The sequence below is a fragment of the Passer domesticus genome, chromosome 7 (assembly GCF_036417665.1).
Source record: "Passer domesticus isolate bPasDom1 chromosome 7, bPasDom1.hap1, whole genome shotgun sequence".
Lineage (NCBI taxonomy): Eukaryota > Metazoa > Chordata > Aves > Passeriformes > Passeridae > Passer > Passer domesticus.
Window position 1 is genome coordinate 9,927,679 of NC_087480.1, and position 23,688 is coordinate 9,951,366.

The 23,688-nt window shown below is 39.7% G+C and overlaps 1 protein-coding gene across 12 annotated transcripts in view; it reads right to left on the bottom strand.

The window, feature by feature from the left end:
- Positions 1-23,688, bottom strand: part of TENM1 (teneurin transmembrane protein 1) — an 818,347-nt gene that overhangs the window by 63,018 nt on the left and 731,641 nt on the right. For all 12 annotated transcript variants that reach the window (XM_064426811.1, XM_064426812.1, XM_064426810.1 and 9 more), the window contains 5 exons: positions 21,419-21,635; positions 14,399-14,518; positions 12,368-12,629; positions 9,551-9,818; positions 4,088-4,231 (listed from right to left, as the gene is read on the bottom strand). In XM_064426811.1, coding sequence (XP_064282881.1) covers positions 4,088-4,231; positions 9,551-9,818; positions 12,368-12,629; positions 14,399-14,518; positions 21,419-21,635 — 1,011 coding nt within the window. The remainder of the gene's footprint in view (positions 1-4,087; positions 4,232-9,550; positions 9,819-12,367; positions 12,630-14,398; positions 14,519-21,418; positions 21,636-23,688) is intronic.

Genomic DNA, 23,688 nt, shown 5'->3' on the forward strand with positions numbered 1-23,688 from the left:
GTGCCAAGTGCAGCAAAGCCAAGTTAAGAGTCAAGGAGCAATTGTGAGGCACCAGAGAATGTCTTCCCAGCAATATCCCACCTTCTGCCATAAAGGCTAGAATAGTTTATTCTAGCACTGCTCCGCAGCATACACTATTCAAAGTCTTCCCAATTACTAGGCTGGTGAAACCAGAACTGGTACAAAGATGTATTTTCTCAAGCTGACAGCCATAGTGTTTATTTTAAGTAACAATGTGGCAATATATTTAAGAAGTATCTTTGAAATGACATGTCATTGCAAGAACTTGGCTACTGCAAACAGAAGAAAGGTACTCTTTTATATTCTAGACCAAAATTTCTTATTTCCCTTGAAAGGCCCAGTACTTCATCAGAACATTGGCACTATTAAAGGAACAAACACAAGGGAATTTACTTTCTGGAGGTCTTGAGAAATGAGAATATTCTAGACACTGCAGGAAATACATGCTGAGGCATGTCTGAGTTTTCCCAAAGTACAGCAAATGTATTTATGTATTGTCTCTACCAACTTCTATTTAAACTATTTTTTGTGACTTTCAGGTAAATCTGAAGACAAAATTCACCTTGGAAATTACTGAATGTTACCACAGCTATTTTGAAGGGAATTATATTTAAAAAAATAAATCTATGAACAATAGAGGACAGAATGCATAGATTTGTTTGAAAGATGGCTTAAAAAAAGCATCCTAAAACATGCCAGTAAAACAAATGGCAATATTCTTTCTTATGCAGTGGATAAAAATACTATGAAATGAAGATGCTGCCCTTTGTCTGAAATTACAATGTTAAGGTAATCTTTCAACATCCTCTTACAAATGCCAGTAAATAATTAGGGCTCTGGAGAATATGTTTTGCTGTCAATAAATATAAGTGTGTGCTTAATATCAGGCTTTTGAGCCACTGCTTTAATTTCAGTTGATGCTCTGTTGCACTGGGGTTGAAATTACCTTAAAGCATAAAGTCCCTCTAAAACTATTCCTTCTTGCTCCAGATAAATAAAAATGGAATCAGTGCACTTACCCATCAGAAAAAATAAATTAATTGAAATAACACCCTGAAAATTGGTTTATAGCACATTCATTTGTATTCATGAGATACAGGTGTCTTTAAAAGACCTCAAAGCAGGAACTAATATTTATGGTATCTGTTTTCTTCTTGATTATGAGAAATGCACTGATGATCTTCCAAAGTGACAAAAACCTTGGTAACAGAAAACATTAAACTCTAATCATGTCACAAATTAGAAGTGATCAAACCTCCAAACTGATGAGGAAAATAAAGCGGGAAAAGAGCAGAGGAGTACAGTTTGGAAGAGGATGTGATCCTTTGTTAACCTAACAGCCAGACTGATGCAAAGCTGCATACATTAAAAATAACTGAACTTCTAGTGACAGCCACATTGGAACAATATTTGTTATTTCACATCAATTCTGCTGAAATTTGGCATATTTTTCTTTCTTTTTGTAAATCCTTACATCTGGTAGTAGAACACAGTTTTCACTTGCTAAGGTTTCTGCATGTCAATACATGTACCTCCACATTACTATGAATTGCAAGTCTGTAAAATTGCATCTATTTCTTTTTACTCAGTTTATTTTGTAACTTCTCTAAAATGAGCAACCTTCATGGGGAGGGAAAGAAGAGCATCTACCCTGGCTCTGAGCAGGAATGTTGTGCACAGTAGCAGACCTCCTGGGCGACCAGGCTTAATGGCTGAAGTTAGATATAAGCTTTTCAGGACTAGTAAATCAAGCAAAGTGCTTCTAGTTTCAGTTTGAAAATAAAATTGCAATTTGCAGTAGAGAGTGTTATATTCCAGTGATGTTTCTGCAGTTAATCCAGTGGCAGTGTTTCAAAATCATAAAAGTTTCATCCTTCTAAAAAGAGCAGTTCTTCATACATACAGAGGAGATGCTTTAATTAAAAAGTGAAAAATCTTAATATATTCATACTCAAGCAGGCTTTTCATATCTGTCATGGTGGCATGGAGATAAGTCTAAAATACATAATTCTAGTTTGAATCATATTCTTGTCCTTATTTAAAGCCCATGTTATATATCTGAAATGGAAGTGCAGCTCTCTTGTTTCTAGTAAGACCAGAAGCACAATTGTTACTTTTATCCTTTTGGTTACCACAGTTCATTATTTTCTTTTGTTGCTTTAATATGAACCTACACGCTGCTCTGGTAGGTGTGCACCAGCTTTGTTACAGTAATTCTTTTTATGCCCTTAGCTGCTTTTCTAGTTGCTGTACATGAGCCAGGTGTGGGTGCTCAAAGCCTGTGAGAGTCCTGAGGAACCTCTGACACCTCCCTGAGCCAGGGCTTTGCCACCTCGCTGGAGATGCTCTGACATGCAAACTGCAAACAGAAGAGACCATGGATTTAAACTCAGATGTCCTTATGCCCTCTCCATCCCTCCTGTGTCTCTGCAGGTGATGGGTCAAGACGTTTGGCAGCTTTCCCTGACTTCAGCCTTGCTGGTGCCCAGCACAGGGGGAACAGCGAGGAAGAGGAGCAGCTGCCAGAAGCTGCACGTCCCCATCCGTGCAGTGGGCACAGCCCAGCTGATCTGAGAGTGGGTGCCTTGGGGCTGAGGGCTCAGGGCTCTCTGGCATTCTCAGACACACAGCTGCGATGGGGACGGGAAGCAATTTGTCACCACACTCCTCATGCTCAGGAGAGCAATGGCTTAGCCCAGCTTGGATTATAATTGTATACTTTACAAAATCTCAGAAGATGTTAGTGCCTACGGGGTGAATTGTGGTAGTAACCACTGCAGTTATCAGATAGTCATATAAATTAGAGTTACTGCCAGCAATTTAGTCTTGAAATTAAACTATGCAAGTGGTAAATTGGCACTAAGGAGCAGACTATGGGACTCACAGTTGGGGCTCAGCTGACTGAGGTCAGATTTCTCTTTGTTAAATGTCAATAGCTGGCATTTAAAAGAGACAATCTATACAAACCAATAAGACAGGGAATGAAAGAACTGCTGTTTAAAATGTCAAACTATTTTAAATCAAAACAGAAATCCAGATAATTTACAAACTAAATCTGACCTTTTGTATTTGGAATATTTATACTGTAGCTGTGCATTCAGCAACAGAACTTGTAAAACTTGAGAGCCATACATCTGTGCATGCATCTTCATCAACAGAAATTTGCAGATGGAAATAGATTTTATTGGACTGACTCTCAGCTGGAGCAAATTGAGAGAACTTTTCTGAATCCAATACTCTGTTGACTTATAAGTGCTAAAATATGACCTCAAGTTTCTCTTCTCCTGCACAACGAGATATCTGTTTATTGGCAAAACCATATATAGTTACCATAATTTATCTACAAGTATTGTTTTAATAATTTAGTCCCACTAGTTCCTGATCATAGATGGTCACAGAGGAAAAGAAACCTCTCCAGGTGTAAAATAAAAGCATTGGAAAAAATATTCAAGCCTCCATGCCTGAAGGACATGTCTGCAGGGTTAATGTTATGACACTAAAAGCATTTAAGGTTTTTTTATTACTAATGCTTTGAAATGTGCTGGGTTGCTTGTACTGAGGAGTGACTTACTGTGCTTCTCCACAGAGTGGGCAGCCACAAAAGCTGCACAGCAGACTGGCAGTGTGGGTTTGGGAGTGCTGGTCTGTGATCAAGCAGGGTTTGTCTGCCTGGGGCTGTGTTGCTACAAACTGGCGGCAGCCACTGGATGAATTAGGGGTGTAGACACTTCACTGGGAATGTAACACACTACAGACTGACCTGAATGTGGCACTTCTATACCAGCTGGGTGAGAATGAACCCAAATTAGTTTGCCCTTTTCCCATCTGAACGACCACAATGTGTTAGCAATCGCAAGAGTCAGTGATATTAATGTCTAAACCCTGGGAGCCAGAACATTCAAAATATCCTTTCAGATGGCATTTACAGTTCAGCTCTCAATACATGAGGGTGCACATTCAAAGAGGATTACACATTAGGAAGTGTAACACTTAAAACCTGAACAATTAATTCCTTTAAAATTTGTATTCTCCTTCTGCGTGGGCAGTTAATAAAGGAGGGACTTACCACTTTGTGGATTTAATACATGGTGTTTGTTTATAGACCAGCCACCCAGATTTGAAGCATCCATTTCAAAGCCTTGAAGGATTACTGTTCTCTTCTCCCACAGAATAAAATCAGGACATGTTTCATATTCATATCCCACCGACACTGCAAACAAATAATTAAAGATCTCTCAGTCTACCTTTTCCTCTGTGAGCTGCTAGGCACTTTTTCATTCCAGGTTTTGATATTCATCTGTCAAGTAATGATGCCACTAATTTTCCTCTGCCTGATTGCTATTGTATGGTATTTTTTTAAAAAAAGAGTTTTAAGAGATTATTATGTTATTACAGCAATAGTTACTACTGTTTCAAAGCAGAAAGTAGTCTGTGGTATCAGTTATGGATTTCATAAGATTATAAATCTCCTCCAATGACTCCTGACTTGATTGTTTATTGCGTTTCTGCTAATTACCTGAATAACAGCTTAAATATAAAAGAATCCATGCTAAAACAAATTAGTTTTAATTTGTTTGCAGACCATAAAAATTATAGTTAGGCAGAAATGGATTGACAAGCTGAACATTTCTAGAATTACATATTACCAAAATACCTGACAAAAAATCTTGAATTTCCCTACAGATGGTGGTTCTTGGGAACTCAAATTGATTAAAACCCTTTTCTTTTAGTTTCCATAAAACAAGACAAAACTCCAAAATTTTTGATATCTCTAACATACTAAACTTTCAAAAAATGATTTATCTCTAACTTTACTAGATTTCAGTGAAACCCATTAGTAAAGGAAGAATAATTTTTTGACACCAAATACCATGATTTGACCTAGGAAATACTGAAACAGTTCAACCTTTCCAAAATAAAAATGTTAAAAAAAAGATTTTAAGATACAAAATTTAAAAAAAAAATATTAAACATCCTTAGTAGTTTCTTTTCACTTCTTCTATGTAACAGCTTTAGGTATACTTTACTTAAACCATAAATAGCTTTAATACCACCTATCCATTACTGTACACAATCAAAATATTTTGACCAGCTGTAACAGGGAACATTTCTGTTAGAGATAAATAAGTGTTTTATGGCATAAGATAAATGTTTTATGGCAAACTGAAAGTTATTCCTTACAGGAACAGCTCTAGAGCTCCTTTACCATTTTAGCAGAAAGAACCTATTTTTGCAGCTGAACTCTGACTTGCAAAAATCACATTTCCTTAAGTACTGTAAATATTGTATGTTTCAAACATTACAGGTTTCAGTCTGAGGGTCCAGCAGCACTTTGTCCAATTCTTCTGTTACAGGACCTCTTACAACCAACACCAGCAAAGCTTCAGGGTCCCACCCTGAGCTGAGAGCTCAAGAAAGGGCAGGGAACTCCCAGAACAGCCACATCCTGTGCTGGGATGAGTCAGAAGGGTTCAGCCACCCAGCACACTATTTTCTAGGTGTTAATGCAGAGAGAAGATAATGGGCAGATTTTTCCTATGAAGCAACCTCACATTTGCCACCTACACATTAAAATCTTTCCTCCAGTCATGCGCTTAACACATTCAATCCTGGGTCAGCTGTGTGTGCCCTTTAGCACAGCCCCTCAGCCTGCCTCAGACACCCTTCAGGGACCCACAGGACAGCCATCAGCTGAGAGCTGGGCAAGGGAGGGATAACCAGTTACAGAGCCTGGAATCTGGGCCCATGGATCTGCTGGGGCATCTTTACCAGGGTTGGAGCTAACTGTAAAGCCTCAGTATTCCCTGCCTACAGCTGATGCTTCTGAGCTGCCAAATACTCTCTAGGCATTATATCCCCCCCTCAGAAGTTCACTGTTCCGTCTCTCTTACTGTGCATAGCTGTCATTTTGTCCTCTCATCTGGACTACACTCACTTTGTGTATGTCTACAACCAGGTTTCTATGCAAATTTACCCATATTTATGAAAGACACCTATGCTCTGTGATCCAAAAAGAAATATTTGTGTGTTCTTAGAGCAGGGTCTCCTGATCCATCTACCTGGAAGTGCTGGTGTTACATCCATGAAAATTTCCTATCAGTCATTTTGCATGGAAGGTAATCAAGGCAAAGCACAACACTGGTAAAGTCAGTAGGATGATTACAGTGCCACGTGTATTTTGTTAGGTGCCGGTTTTGAGAAATGTAATTCTGTAAGTGAAATTAAAATCTTGGTCAACTTACCCTCGTTGTGGGGTGTTACTTTCTGATCCAATCAATTTCTAGCACTTTTTTGAGGTGACTGAGATTTCTTTGTATGAATCTGAACTTTAGTAACTATGGTTTTAGGCTTTAAGAGTCAGCAAGTACTGTTCTTGGTAGTCTCAAAACGGATTTCAAAAGATCTACTGATCATCTGCATCAAAACCCAATTCTTTTCATACAACTATTAAGAATAATCAGTGCCAGACTACAGCTTAAGGGCTTGAGACATAAAAGACACAATTAACCAGGACAGTAACCTCGATTTCAACCTTCCCTGAAATATTTATACTTATCTGCATCCATCTTCTTTGAACAAGGAATAAAATGTACTCGAGCACAGCACCAGGTAGGGCTGCTGCAGAGCTGTTTATGCTCACTCCCAAGAGAGTTCGTCCTTGCAGACCCCTCAGTGCTGCTGTGTGGGATGCAGGGACTTCCATGAGTCTGCATGGAGCTCACAGGAGCATTTACTGAGGATTTGACTGAAATCCTTTTCTTGTGTTAGATTACAAGGGGACACAGACTTTACCCCCACACTTTTGTGTGTCAACATTCACATGATGCTTGTTTCTTCAGAACAAAAAATGCTGCTTTGTCATCTCAGTTGTTACTCTGAGAAAATGGCCTCTTGTGAGGAGCTTGGGGACTGGACACATGCCAGCAAACATTTCTCCAACAAGTTTAAACAGAACCATTTCCATGTGGCAATATGCTCAGAAAGTCTTGTTTTCTGTAACTGGTTATGTGATCAGTGCTGTCAATAACCCCGAAGAAAAATATAGATGTTTATAGTATTTAGAACACCAAAAGCAGATGGTTATAATCCTGAGTTCTAGGACTTCAACCTGCTCCAATTTAATTTAATTAAAATGAAAACTGAACAGAATGCATTATTAAATATTGGTAATATACTGGCAGAAGAAATTATTTTGACAAAAATTCATATAATGGATGCAGATAAAAGTCCCTGAGTAACTACAGTGTGTCAAATTAAATAAAGCTTTATTGGAATCTAACAAAGCATGCAAGTAATGCACTTAAAATATAAAGATTTTTGCTCCTATTTTGAAAGAAGCATAATTAATCTAACTTTAAGGAAAAGAAAAAAAAATTAAGCACCAATTAAATAATTTAATAGTTGTTACCCAGCACTATTGTGTAAGCTTTATTCATATTTAAACACATGAAGCTCATCTACTCCTAATTTGGGAAACTAATTACAGTATCATTTCATGAGATTCTATGTATTTGAATTAAAATGTTTTAAAGTCTGGATATGTACTGGACTTCCCAATCATTAGAGGACTCTTAGATGATGCAGTGGGAGCAGTGTAGTCAACTGTTCCCTCTCAAACATGGGGCAGTGACACACGTAGCCGTGCTGAGGAAAGCCCCAGGTGGCACCTGTGACCCACCTGGTCCTGCCTGATCACCCATGGCAGTGCCAAAGGGCAAGCTGGAATATCTTTTTATTTCTGGATTTGCACAACTATGTGCCAACAACTCACCTGATACCTTCCCTCACCGCAAAAACAAGCAGGAACTGGTATCAGCAATGGGACAAGGCTGGATCTGCCTCCTCACAGGGCCTCTTGTATGTCAAGAGGCTGAGAAGGGCACTGCTGCTCCTTTCCACACACCACACCTGGGGTGTTGAGAACCTTGCTGTCAGTGCCAGCATCTGACTGACCCCAGGAAAAAGTTGTTCACCATTCTGCAGATGTGAGCCAGAAGTGAAAGATCAGTTTCACATAGGAGAGATGATGCAGCAGTTCTGGAGATCTTGCACCCAAGGTTGGAGTTTAGACTCCTTTAGGCCAATGCAGTGTATGAGCTACAGCTGGAATGAGAAGACCTGAGCTTCTGCATGAGCATTCATAGCAGATCAGGGAACTAATGAAGCCAAAAATGTATCACTTATTCCTTGGTTGCTTCAGTTTTCAGCTGAATTTGTTCCTGATCTGGCTCATTTCATGATCAAATGAATGTGAGTGGTGGCCCATGGGTAAGGAGAGAACATGGGAATGTCCCTTCAGGCAGCAGCTCATGTTGTGTGTGGTCAAGGAGACAGCAGGGCCACAGCTCTGGGAAGAGCTTTGTCTGACCTTTTCCTTTGCACACTGCATAATGCAATCCCACTCCACAGCTTGGTCTCATAACTCATCATGGACATCCCTGTCTGTCTATGCCTGCATCATTCTCAGGGAAGAAATGACAGGGAAAATGCTAAAATGCTCCTTTTCCCCACTGCCTCCCCACCATCTGTCTGGGAGCACACAGTCACACACTGTCATACAACAGAGGCCCCGGGAGCTGCAGAGCCTGGCTGGCACCTTTGCCTCTGCACTGGCCACTCTGCCTGCATGGACAACACAACAGATCCTGACGGAAGCTCCTGGCTGCTCCTCAGAACAGCATTTTCATATGTGGAATGAAGCATATTCCTTGAGAGGGTGCACGGCTCTGTCACCCCTGCTACTCTTGCCTGACAGCCTGATCTGCCAGTGCTGCTGCTTATTATTGCCCTAAAAAAAAGAAAACAGAACTGCTACCAAAGTGAATGGGGTTGGTTCACAATACTAAGCTTTGCTTGTAAAGTCAGTAATTCTAATACAAAGCATCTATTAGTCCATTAAACAACATAACATCAAATTAAATTAAAAAATAGAAAGCCCTTAAAAAAACAAACCATGAAATTAATGAAAAAAAATGCTGGCTAAATAAAATGTGTTTGCATAGACAGCACTTTTGTAGCAATTCTCAGAATAGCCTGTGCTGCTTGCTGAACAAAGCCCATGAAACATGATGATTTTTGGATAAACATCTTTAAACAACAAATCAATTAATTTTAACTACTGGGGACATGAAATGTACTAAGAAAAGATGCCCAAAAGTTAGAATTTTGCAAACCCTAAGCGGAAATGACATTTTAAATGTCACAGCCAAAAAATGACAGAAACAATGACACACCAAAGGTCATATTCAGAGTAACATTCAAAAACAGAGACAGCTGAATATAATGCCATTAGTACATAACCATTCTCTGAGGGAAAAGGGAATTTTCAAATTGATTAAATTAGAAAGATGACATTGGAAGAACAAGAAAATAAATGTTCTTGGGAAATCATACAAGTCACTTCAGTGACTTTAGCTAAAGAGGCATTTGTTTTAAAAGAAGGTAGGAGCAGCAACAAAATTTATCTGCCATATTTTCCTGACTTGATGTATGTGAGTGCTTCTGCTTACATCAAGGTGATTCTACATACCCATTGCCTCAGCCAGACCAGAAACCTTCTGTCCATATATATCTGTCTTATTCCAGGCAAACGTGTACACCAAATTGGCTGCAGCAGGAAACCATTTCTGAAGCAGACGACCTTCAACAGCAACTATGAGATGGACTTTGGCCATTCCAGAAGGGATGGCTGTGTGTGTCAAAATAATGCGCAGCAGAGTTTTGTACCCCGGTGTCCGACTGCTGAGATAACTGAGCTTCACAAAACTTGAAGGAATTGTGATTTCCTCTTGGACCACCTTGGAAAAAAACACACCATTATATCTACAGCCAAGAAAAACGCAAAATTGTAATAGTAAGACAAGCTAATTGTTTTACATATCACAATTATGATGTGAAAGCAGCACCACTGAAACAACTGGGTTTATTTCAGCAATGCAATAGTCAGGCACATGACAAAATGTCCAACATCAGACACTGCTTGGTCAACTTACTGGGTGGCAGGCTGTCTGTTTGATAAAGAGCCTCTTCCTCTGATGCTTTACTCTTATCTACTGGGGAGCAAATACTGCATCCATACACATATTCTTACATACAAACTGTACAGCTTTACCTTGTCGTTATTACTTGGTTTACTTAATAAGTGTACTTAACCGGAATACAATTAAAATTTATTAAGATATACACACATTTTCTGTCATACACAATGTGATGTTAAGATACTATCCTGCTTTGTAGACAATAAATTTAACTTTGGGAGTGTTAAGAAATGAAAAAAACCTTCCTGCTAAACCATCTGTGCAGTTAGGCCAAGCTCCAGCAAGAAGGGGCACGGAGTATGAAGGAGCAGCATTAGGAATCTAGCAAGCTAACTGGGGACACACAGCAGTGAGGATGAAACAGCTTGAGCATCAGAGTCATCTTGCTCACAGGTAAGTCCCCAGGGAGTGCAAGTGAACTCAAATCCCAGGGTCCTGCTGTCAGTGCTGATGTCTGAAGCACTTGGATTAAAGCAAGCTTGGATATGCCCACTGTGGGGTGGTATCAATTCCCACTGCAACGGAGATGGGCCCTCAGAGACCAGGAGGACTGCAAAGGCTCTGAGCTTGTTAGGTGAAAAAAGAAATTTGGCCTTGACCTTCTGAATGATGCGGGCCTTGGAGCTACAAAAAGGGATTTAGCTCCTGAGAGAAAAGAGCTGTTCTGGGAGACTGAGGAAGAACAGGCAAGAGACGAGAACGGCTTCTTGGAGGATTCTACCACAGTCACTCAAAAGCCACCTGAAAACTAGACTGTGGTTAACAAGGTTAACTATGTTAGTGCATTTCTGTACTAATGAATCAACCTGTCACAATGTTAAATTCATTGTGCTTAGAAAAAGACAAACTGTTTTGTTTATATTTTCCAGTTTTTAAATTTTCCTTATTTAACAATAGATTATTTAATTTTCAACTAATTTTATTTACACACTGCAACAGTACCACTGTCACAGCATTGCTGCAGTACTGCTGGAGGCCTGCCAGCACTTGTCGTTTCAACATATGAAATGTAGTGTTGCCAGGGAAATCCTGCTCCCTTTATTGTGCCTGATTTGCAGTGTTCCCCTTCTTTCCTGCTGACATCCCAGCTGCCCTCTCTGTCATACATCTGACATTCCTTTAAATTTTTTAATAAAAAACAGGAAGATATATTCATGCATTAATACCAGCTAATGCATCTTTGTCTCCTATTACTCAGTTAATTTTTGCTCAATTCCCAGAACCATACAATGAAACTCAACACTCTAAGATACCTCCAATGACCAAAAAAAAAGTAAAAAGAAAAAAAGGAAAGAACTGGGGAGCAGTTTCTGAGTAGACTGCATCTTTGAGTATCCCACTGTTCAAAGAAGACCAAGGCACACCTCATGTGGAGCACTGTGACCCAGTTTTTTCTTACTGGTGTGCAGCAGTTATTCTTAATTTATGTTCATTAGTTTCACAAAGTACATTGTGTGAAGCAATGGTATGACCATCAACTGGAAGAAGCATGGTAGTAGTTATAGAGGTGTTTAAATATAATTCAGTTCAGGCAGAGGTGTCTCACATGTAGAATAAAGTAGCAACACTTTTATGAGGCTACAGGTACCCTCCAAAGTATCTTCCAGGCTTGCTTGGTGAAATTAAAAGAGAACTCAGAAGAGGTAATATTCTTTAAAATCTAACTGCTCAAATAGCATACTAAAAATAAAGGGCATTAATATGACTTGAGCTTTGTTTTGTTGTGTGCTTGACTCTCACAATGTCTTTTAAGTCCCAAGTAAAACAACAGTTAATTACAAGGTTAATTAGAAATTACTTTAAACACTTAAGGGAGTGTCAAGAAAAAAATACATTGAAATTAAAAGAGAAGTCCTAAAGATCATGTTAAAATTGCTCTCTCTACCTTGGTAATAAGTAATTAAAGTAATAAAACCCAAGAATGTGACATAAAGCTGTGAATGGCTGAAAAACCCCTAGGAATGTTCAGACCATCATGTCTCACACTGATGTTTGGGAAGTTGTACTGTTCATCTGTAACTAGGAATGGTTTTGTGCATCGCTAGTAACAAATCAAGGTTTCAATACTAGTTCATGTTAGCATTCCCCACTTCCTTCTACTTGAAGGTAAGAAATAAAGCTCTTTTAAATATTAAAAAGTAAAGAAAGGATAAAGACAACAGAATCTTGTTAAACAGTGCCATATAGATATGTATTGGTGCTATTCTGCCAAGTGAGTAACATTATAGCAGTTATTTGCTCACTGTCTTTGAAGATTGTCTCAACTTGTTTTTTTAAACAGAAAAACTGTTTAGAAGTAATTTCATTACCTGCAGTTCTGGAATAACAGTTCCTCTTTCAGGACAGGACCCTCCAAATGCTGTCAAGGGGGAAGGGAGCACAATTGGATTTGGACTGATAAAACTACTGATGTCACAAGATGGTGTGTCCGACTCTGTTCTTTGCATTACAACTTTGTCTACAATGATGAATCTGTTCCAAGGCAACCAAAGTGTTCTTTTCTCAGATATGAAAGGAGATCTATCAAAAACTAGAGTGACAGAGATTCCTCCAACAGCCACAAGGTCAAAACTAGAAAAGAGAAAACAAATAATTTTATTTCTTTTTGTTTTTTTTTCATCACATTACCACACCTTTCAATGCATCACAAACAGAAACTTTATGTTTATTATTACAGCTCTTAATTTAGTATGTGAAATCATTCAAGTGTACATTCTTTGTATCACCTTGGTATCCACAACGAAGCTTTACCTCTTTGTGCTTTCTCCCTGTATGCATCAACACCAAGGCACAGAATTTCACTGTTACTTGGCCTCTCTCCCCTCTGTTTATCTACTAGCATCAATACCAACGAGCCATCTGTAACAGAAGTGTCAACCCAGTTGCTCTGGTTTATATGAAATGACATTCCTATCCCAGAAAAAGGATGCCACTCATCATCTATGCAGGAAGAGCAAGCAGAATAAGAGGGCTTAAAGCCTGTTAGGCCTTAGCCCTATTAACATAACCCTTTTCCTTCTTCTAAAAGCAGCAGGAGGAAAAGGTTGAGTACACTGTGCATATGACCTCCCTGCACAGGATATGAAACTTTTGGGTATGATGGTGATTAATTGCACTGAGAACTGAGTCAGCTCTTGAACACAAGGAGGGTGATCCTCTGGGAGCTAACTGTGAAGAACCTTTGGCACATCTGGGCTGCAAAACAGTGGGATATAGAAGGTATGATGCACAGTCTCAATTTCCAGAGTTTCTGACATCCACAGTCAGGCAACACAAGGTAATATGTAAATAGCTACTTCACTCTCTGTATTACTGAATGCATCTATTATGGAGGTTTTTGATGGTAACAAACTGTGATAAGAAGTCAGACTTAATTATGCATATCTCATCACATTTCCCAAATGACACCGATTACATTCACAGCAAAATACAGGTAGCATATTTTAATGCAACAACTTTATCCAGGCTAGCGTAAGGAGGCAACGATAATTACTAACTTTCAGTAGTGCAATTTGAAAGTCAATAAACCCAGGTGAAATAAATATGCACGCTCCTTACTTCTATAAATTGGCAAAGCCAAACAAAAAAAAATAATTGTGAAACAGTGACAAATTGCACCACTTTTTCCCTGCTGGAAGACAGCTCCAGATTTCTTGTAATTCACAATCCAGCCAAGGAAGATGAAGTCTTAAACTGCCCTTAAGAGCTTAACTGAAGTTCAGGAGCAAGTCATGACCCTATTACAAATGGATGGCCAGCCCTGGAGTGCAATATAGAATATATTGAAACCTCACCTGCTTTGAGAAATGAACTCAGACCTGTGAGGGTGGGGAAGAAGGGGAAGCCAGGGCTGATAATGGAACAGCAATTTAACCATCTGTCTTTGGAAAGACTCTGTTCCCATATTTCCTTGTGTGCCTCAGGTGATCAACTAAAGGATTTGACTTCATTGATGCCTCAATAAACTACTTGGATGATTCACAATTAACAAAAAAAAAAAAAGCAGGAAGACAAGATATTTCCTGGAAAACCTGACTTGTGAAAATATTCCAATGTCAAGAAGGTACTGTTACAGCAGACCTGGCACATTTTGACTCCAGAAGTTTGAATGTCACTGTAATTTTGTTGCATTTCAGGTTTTTTTCTTCTCTTTCTTCTTTGGTCCCTTCACTAGAGAGAGCTCCAATCAACTACGCTCCCAGAGCAGGCGGCCAGATGTCATCCTCAAGCCACACTGTGAACTGTGATGTCTATGAAAATTTTGTACATGAATAGAAGTTGGCAGATGGCCTTAACTACACAAACCTAAACCAGTGGAGGATAATACATGAAAGCCTGACCTTCCATCCTGTCGACTGATGGTGTATCCATACTCATTGTGGTGCAGGAAACTGACGTTCACTCCAACCAAAGGTGTCCCATCAATTGCTACAACCTGGCCTCGGATGACACACGCCCGTCTGTAACAAGAAGAGTAGAAGGCAACAAGTTACAACCATCAGGAGGGTGAGAAGGGCATTGATTTCAGAAACTGGGTTCTGCTTTGGTCCCAGACAGACAGAACCACTCTGATATCAGACTGACAGCTGATTTTTGGAAGAGAAGTCATACAAGCCCAAAATACTGATTTGAGAAAGCATTCTCTCATAAGGATGGCACACAGACTCTCCCATGAACTGTTGGTATAGAGAAAATACATTCCTGTTTCCTCACAAATTTAAGGGTACTATTTGCTCTGCCACTGAATGGCACTGCGAAGGTTTCACTGATAGTGTGGTTTAGCTTGCTGCAGCTCTAGGGAGTGATGGTTTGTGAAAGGAGAGAATGAAACCTCATTCCCTGCTGCTAGGTATAGGGCATTGCTGTCTACTAGGAAAAAGCTGAACTAATGTGATAAGGCAGCAGTGAGATACACAGGCTTCACCCAACTTCAGAAAGTTATATAGGTAAATTCACAGGGTGCCTAATCAAGTGTAACATATATTTTTCTCAATCCCCCATCACACGTGATGCTCTTTTAAATTCCCTCTGGGATGCTTTGGACTTGCACCCACTTTCCACTTTATCCTCACATTCCAGTGAAGAGGTTGGAACATAGCAGCACAGCAGAAGACATCAAAGTCAATGGACAGGAAAGTGAACTCATTACTAAGTGCGTCTAATCGGAGGCTAACAGGATCACAGAGTCATAGAAAATGAGAGCTGAAAGGAAATACAAGACTTTATCTTGTCCATTCCTTTGCCTCGGGTTAGATCAACTATGCCTACATCAGTCCAGACAGATGCTTGTCTAACTCTATAAGCTCACCAAGTTACCCATTCCAATGCCTCTGCACGAGTGCTCTACTCATGGTTAGTTCTGCCTACTGTCCAATTTGAACCTCCACTGTTGTCCTTTCTGACCACTGCTTTCACCTTAGTCACAGTAATGGTGAAGAAATTACTCTTTATCTCAGCTTTAGCCTTTTACCTATCTGAATAAAGAAACACACAGGAATCAGGTCTCCTAAGGATGAGAAGTACAATGTAAAATATCCTTATGGTGTAGATTAGGACCTAGTGAGATTTTCTAAGGGTTTACACAGCAGCATTCCACTGAAATTCCTCCCAGTAGTTTTGCCCTGGGCTGTCAGCTACACCACACCTCCACTGGCTGAACCAACCCAGGTCTTGGAAACTCATGATACCACTGCAGTTATTTCCTGGAACTGCGGTTTGAGATAATGAAGTGAACAGTGTATGCAGAAGTTTTTTGCTAACATTAGGAGATTTAGGGTCAAAACCAGTACAATACTTATGAAGTGAACTGGCATTAATTACTCACTATAAATGACAAGCATAAATTTAGGCATCGTTATGTTTCTTTCTCAGCTTGAAAATTTGTGGCAAACCTCAACAGACACAGCCACTGCACAGTGAATATGTGATCTAAAGAAAAAAAACTTAATAGTTCCTCAGACAAAAGTTATTTAGGAGTCTAAATATGAATTAAAAAAATATCCCTAGAGAGACTGACCATGATCCAATGAAATCATATGCAGAAATAAGAGAACATACATTTCTGAAAATTTTGACATGCTTCTTAAGATCCCATTCTCCTAAGCCACTAACAGGACACTGATTTATCACCATGATATCATCAAACCCATCTGACTATGACTTGAGAACACACAACTGGTAAAAATTAACCTCTTTGCCAGTACATTCACCACAGTTGCTAATAGGAATTCCATACTCCCAGGCCATGAAAAGATGCTGATAAATCCTAGAGGAATGGGAGATGCTGCATTACTGCCAATATGCAAAACAAGAGCTCTGATTTATCACCTGTTTTGTTTTCTACATGAAGTAAATTGGTTGTGGCCCTATTTGTGGCCCAAAATTTGCTGCTCCACTGAAGGCAATTGAGCTTCTGTTTGTCTCAACAGACTCACAAGACACTCAAAAGAACAGCCAGGTCCAATTACTCTGATTTCTTAGAGCAGAAAATACTTGTTTATATTATTTTCCCGTATTTCTTACATCAACAGATGTGCATTTTCTTTTCTAATACCTTTATTAATGCACTCCATATATTTACAACACATTTAGGTGTGAGAGTGAGACCCCTGGGAGTAATCATTATTCTTGCACTCCTGTTTGTTCATTCCACACAGACCTGTCTTCTGACACTACTCTGTCCTCATATTTCATCAAGCACACAGATTTGTATGATAAGAGCTCATCAAAATCTCCATCCATGGTCTTTCTTTCCTTTACTCATTCACTTTACTTCCCATTACTCATAAATAATATTAAGAGACTTTCAACATTCTCCTTTTTTATTCATCATATTTTACAAGCCACACATATTTACGGTATGTGATAAAGACACATAAACCTCATTATTCTACATTTACCTGTACTGAATTGTCTTTCTAATCTCTTGGATTTTAAATGTCCTAAGCCTGCCTCTGTGCTCCTACATTTGTCCTCATTATTTAATGTCTCTTTATGACCTACTGTAAGTTGAAGAGTCTTCTCTGGCCCCTTTTTGAATTAACAGAATCTACTAAATCTTTGACTAAGCATTTGATCAAAATTAGCTTTAATTCTGGCATTTTCTGCAGCTATGAAAACATTTTTTAGTTACTTTATGACCAGCATGAGTCTCCAAGGCTCAGGAGGTAACCAAGAGCCCCAGCTTGCAGCCAGTCCCCCTTGTTCCCCAGTGCCCTGGCAGCTCACAGGGCAGACCCCACGTCCCCAGGCATGCTGGCAGGCAGGTTCCCTGCAGCTCTGCTGCTCAGAGAACACCTCACTTAATTCCTTCCCTTACAGAGCTTTTAGAGCATGTTCCCTGCAGTGATGTCCCTTCATAGTCAACTGCCACTTCACGCTTCCTTGCTTCAACATCCATCCTCTTCCCAGCTGAGCTGGAGGCCTTGCTACCACTCACTGCTTCTCTTCATTTGAGCAGAGAAACCTCTAAAGACCATGATGTCTCCTCCATGCACTGTACTTTCTGCCTCTAAGACTTATTCCACACTCCTGTGACTGCCCTGCTTTGCTTTCTCACGGGGGATAACTTGTACTATCTGTCCAACAGCCACCTATTTGTGATGATTGCATAATCTCAGACCTAAGGCTTTCCAAGCTGTTTTAACTCGAAAGTAAGTGCAAAAATGTCTTTTCTAATTTGGTGAAGCTGGGCAAGAACATGCCCCTGATAAGCTGCCTTAGTGCTTTCAAATGCATTAAAAATGTTCCCAGTCCCCTGGCAAGCTGTACTAAATCTGCAACTCCAGAGGGAGCAGTTGGCTTTTTGAGAGAAAGCTGAGATTCCCACGGGTTGCAGGTGGCCTAAAAGAAGTAGGATTCCTCTGTCAGTGCTTGATGGGTCATTCCACGAGCAACTGAGGAACTCGCTACTCTGTACATCTCAGGTCTCTGCTGTCAGGCAGTTTGTTTGACATCTCTAATTTAAAATATGAACAGAAGTTTAAATTTCAGATGTATTCTTTCAGTACTTGCAAAGCATTTTATTATTTTACCACCATTCTGCCTTGCTCTGCTGCTACTTACCTGCTACTTTTTCGCTTTTGTTTTGCATATTAAGTTTCCAATAAGCACCTTAGGCTGAGACATTAGGCTCAGATATGGAACTCTGTCAAGCAGCTTGTGAATTTGCAAGTGTCACATTACCAGAAGATGCCATTTACTGTATTACATTTCTGATTAAAATCTTCAATGAGAGAAATGAAGCTGAAGGCTAGTGAGGTACATTCATTTCTTCCTGCTGACAATGTTGCTGTAAGCAGCATTTGAAGGGTAATTAATTCAGTACCATACACTGGACCCTTTTCGTGGGCAATTTGCAGTGAGTCAAATAGCTTGCCAGAAGCATGCATTAAAACAACAACAACAAAAAAAAAACCTCAGCAAAGAAACAAGCTAAAAACCTTCCTGAGAACTGAAGTTGACAAAAGCATTATAATCTGCTACACCCTGCTATGTGCAGTAGGTTAAAACCATGCCTGATGTAAGCAAGTACATTTCCATTTATCCAGAATGTCTCTAATCTGCCTTTCAGCATGTCACAGTTTAAGTGGGAGTTTGTAAAAACCCAATGTATATGACACAGCTTTGACATAACAAAAAGTAAAATGTTTTCCAAACATGTAGCCCCTTAACGTTATTTTTGGTGTGGTATTTAGCTATGGCTCATGCAAATCCTGACAGTATGTATAACCCAAATGATTAAATATTAGACCTAAGCTAAAGTCCAGGATGCAAATGCAGAAGGATAGATGTCTCAGCAGCTGTCAGAACAACTAGTTTTACTATATCAGATTATTTGGAAAATTCCAGGATACAGCAGAGACCAAACACTTCCAATATGAAGGACAGAGATAATCTTCACCATTTTTGATAGCTTTCCAAGATCTCATCAACAACATTTTGTCTCCAGTGAGATTCATGCAAACATCACCCATACTAGAGTTCCACTGACCTGTGGTATAGTAAAACACTGCACAATGGCATTTGAATCAGAAGACTGAAAACACTGGAGAGATGTCTCTTCCTTAAGAGGAAGTGCTCCTATTACCCTCAGAGATTTCTTGTAAAGGGAAATGAAAAGTAAAAAAAGGCAGATAGGGCTTTGCAAAATTGGAGTACAAGTGGGAATGGATGGCAGTGCTCTGAAATAAATACATGCCACAATTCCATACAGTCCTTCTGACATTTCATGCTGAAACACCAATGCTATAAAATCAGTGGCATTGCAGGCAGCCATGAGTTAATATCATCTGCCTAGACACAACCTTTTCAGCAATAGCCCAAAGGAGATTAAAACCCCTCAAGCATTCTTTCCAGATAGGCTGGATCACAGATTTCTGATGTTTTTTACTGTAGCAGCAGTTGTCTTTCTATATTTTTTCAGTAATCTTAATTCCCAGGAGAAGAACCGACACAAGATGACAGTCAGATTGGCAATGTCAGAGGAAGATTTCTGAACAGAAGCACCACAATTTAGCTATTGCCTCTTTCAGAAACCCTGCTTATCTCTCATCCTTGAGTAAAATTCTGGCAGTTTTTAATAATATTTGACTTATGGATGAACAATATTTCAACAGCCTGGAAGACTCAAGGCTCAAGCAAAGTGTGGACTGAGGATGTTCCTTTGGGGTGCCCAGCACATTGCACATTACTATTGACAAACCTCAGGAGACACAGCACAGCACAAGTCTCCAGGCACTGCCCTGACTCCAAAGATGCAGCAATCCTCATCTGAATCCCAGTGATCTTCTCAAATTAACTGTGAATTTGTCTACAGTGGGAGGGAATGGTATCTGGGGTGTCAGTGATACACCAATGCCAGTAGAGTCCTGCTCCTCAGTGGCAGGAAGTCAGAAGCCATGGTGAGGGCAGGCTGCTGCTCCCACAGGGAACTTCACTGCTCTTCAGTCTTCAAAGGCATGGCGGGTATCAGGGTAAAGAAATGAAATACTCAGAAAAAGCTTTTAAATCCAAGTTAAATCCCATCAACGATAGCTTTAAAAGATCAATTCCTTATATCTATAAAAGCACGTTGATGGGATTATGTACAATCTGGCTGCTAACATTTGCAGTGTCACAGAACACTGTACAGGCAACTTGAGCACTCACCTCCTCTCTGGAAACTTCCCACTGCGAGGCAGTTTGATGAGGAAAAATTTTCAGTGGTGACTTTTGGTTTAAACTGCACACACAGCCAGCCAAGGACCCTGCCCCAAGTACAGTGGCCTCATTCATAAGTGCAGCACTCCAAGAGACCCACGAGTGGCACGTGGGTGCTTCTCATGGAGTTCATCCTCATGGCTTATTGCTCTACATATTTATAACATCCTGTTTCATTATTGATAGTGATTAAGTGTTTAGGTATTTCAGATCAGTAATGACTGTTTACAAATTTACTTTATTAAAAATTAATGCTGAAGAAAAAAGTGCACTGAATTTGTGTGCATGATTGTGTTGAGGTTGTAAACTAAGTGCTATGTACAGTGAAAATAAAAAAATTCTTATGTGCTTATTACTGGAACATGCTTTATCTAATGCAGAGGCCCAGTTGACAGGGTAATAGTCAGGTGATGTGGATGATTTGTGGATCTCTTTGTCAGCATGTAAGTTATAGCTTCCCAAGAGAACTGCAGCATAAAAACTTATGTGCCCCTCTATTTCAGATGCTCGAGAAAATAGGTGTTACCAGGTTTTCTGAGCAAGTAAGTGCCCTTTTTGTACTGCACAGTTCCTTCCTGTTAAAGGCAAAGCCAATCTCACAAACACTCAGGGATCACTCCACTCTTTGCATGATAACCTGCAGCACAAAATAGTAAACTCCACACTGCTTTATCAAGGTGCTGTACCAAGGCAGTTTTTAAATTATTTGTCTAGATTATATGTAAGTTACACTCATTAATTTCATTGCACTGTAAATACCAATCCAATTGTACTGGGCAGAAAGGTGACTGAAGACAGCAGATGTGAATCCAACTTGTCCTTCTGCATCCTGCCATTATGTATGTACAGTGTGCAGGGCTGAACTTCCCAGCTGATTTTACAAGTGTGAGACAACTTACCTTCCCCAACAGCCAGTCTTGTTAATAAGAGCAGTAGAGTGTGTTGGTGGAACACTTCCACCAACCAGACAGGTAGCAACAACAATCTGATAACCAAGATCCTCAGCTGTTGGGACTTTAAAGTTTGCTATCCTCTTAAGTATTTTATGAGCACCGGTAAAAAAAATTCAGCTATTCATGTATCCCCAATTTTTCCTGGTTAAATAATTAAATTGCAATTCACAATATTCAGAAAAGTCTTTCATTTAAAAGAAGACTCACCTGCTCTCAAAGGAGACATCTCCTGGGATGACATGAGTGCTTTCTTTCCCAATAAGGAATCTGATTCGATCATAGAAGAGCCTTGGAGGATGCTGAGAGAAGGGTGGTTGGCTGTGCTGAATAAGGTCAAGGGGATCAGGTGAACCCTGGCACAGAGGACTTGAGTAACAATTGCTTTGCTGACAACAGTCAGGGTCTACACAATCTGTCAAGCCATCTAAAATGGAAAGAATGGAAACTTCAGGAAATGGAGCAGTTCTGAGAATAAAGCACCACATTTATTATCGGAGAGCACAGGAGGGATGTAATCAATGTGAAGGCACGCTGATTATGACACAGTCACATTCAATAGAGCATTAACATACATGCTTAGTCCAGGAGATTTATTTGTCTCAGTCATTAACACCATATCACCTCACCAAATCTTCACTCAGTGAAAAAACAGAACCTACAAACTCAGTGAATAGGGAAGAACAGGACAGTCTTCCAGAAGAAAGTCACTACACTTCACCTGTCAGTGCCATGGGATCCACACTGTGCAGCTGCTCCCTCTAACAGCCCTTTACTGTCAGCACTGCCTGGTCACCCCAGGTGGGACATCCACTCCCTAACCAGTCCCCAGTAACGAGGTCTGAAATTTACCCAATTCTCCTAAGTGTCCCCACTGCAGTAATAAAAAAAATGTACTTGTTATAGCTGTCTAACTTCTGTTTTAAGCACTACAATAGTTTTACAAGTGGTATAACTATTTATTGGTTGCAGTACCAGAATGATCCAGTAAGGGCATAATTGTAACTCCAATCCTGTAGCTGATATATGAATACACACCTAGATTCAGGCTCTATCCCAGTGACCAGACACTTACAGTCCTCTATATAGATGTTTGCACCACGGAAGCAAATTAGGAAAGTGAAAATAAAGCTACTTCTCCATTTTCAAGTATGAAAAATAGAAGAAATAATAGATTTTTTCAGAAATCTACATTTCTTCATGAACAAACTTGCAACAACATTTGTGGGTGAAATTAAGTTACTTAAATATCTAAAACTTACAATGAAAATTTAAGCACTGAAGTGCATCTAAATTAAGCACCTCAATAAAACTTAAAATTGGGCTATTGACATTTAATTGTTTCTATCAGCATCTTAGATGTCCAAATTGGCTAAACTGCATACTCAATCAGAAACAGATTTAATAGGAGATGGTAAAATACCCAACAATCTTCTTCAACATTCACTTTATGACTTAGCAGCTGTTACCTGCATTTAAAGCGAGATAAAGGTGTTTTATCCTTCAACAAAGACACTTCTTTGTATTTCTAACAAGGTTGATTTGAATAAATGCAGAGTCATCACATCACTGTATGGATCTCCCTTGTGTTAAAATTTGAATGCAATAGGATCAACATGCTGTCAGATATTTTCACTTCATGTTTTGACTTTCTGTTTTCTGTTCATACCAGCACTTTGAAGTCTATCAAACTGCATCTCCTCTGGGCAAACTGCACCTCAGGGGTGCTCCAGAGGGAGCAGGGGAGCTCCTGGAGTTTTATTGTTGATTTTAATGGGTGCAAGACCAATCCCCAGTCAAGCCTACTGCTTTCTCAACAGAGCTCTGTGGGAATGCTCAGTAAATGGCAGCACAAAACATTCACTTTGAAAAGAAAGCAAAAGCCCTTCTACAGAACAAACACGTCTAAAGAAATGGGCTTTTCTGGCATCTGAAAATCCTCGCCTAACTTTGAGCACGATAATTGCTTGCCTAAGCAAAAAATATTAACAAATCTATTCTCTGCAACTGGGAAATCAGATAGAGCAGGCTAGTTTTTGTAAAGATGAGCCAAGGGCAACTGTAGATAGCTAGCAACATTAATCTAGGACCCTTGGCTCCAGCAGAGCTGGCATGGCTACAGGTCTGTGTGTGCTTTCCACATTCCCCAAATCCTGGAGACAACAGGCATTTGCCAGCAGTGGAAGATTAACTTCACAGGGCAGTGTTTGAGTTTATTGACTTTGAGTGTAGAAGTCACTTTATATTCAGGAAAGCCTAGGAAGCAACTGAAGTCTGCTAGGAAGTCAGTAAGCTAAAACAATAAGGGGCCTCCAGTCTAAACAAATGCACACAGGAAGGGATGGAGTTCACAACATAAACCAGAGTAATTTTCAGTGTGTTCTGATGGAAAAAAAAAGAAGGAGTGTTTTGGGTTGAAACTTGAAAAGTATGCTTGGAACTTCAAGGAAAAAAAAAATTGTTTCATCTATTTTTTGTCC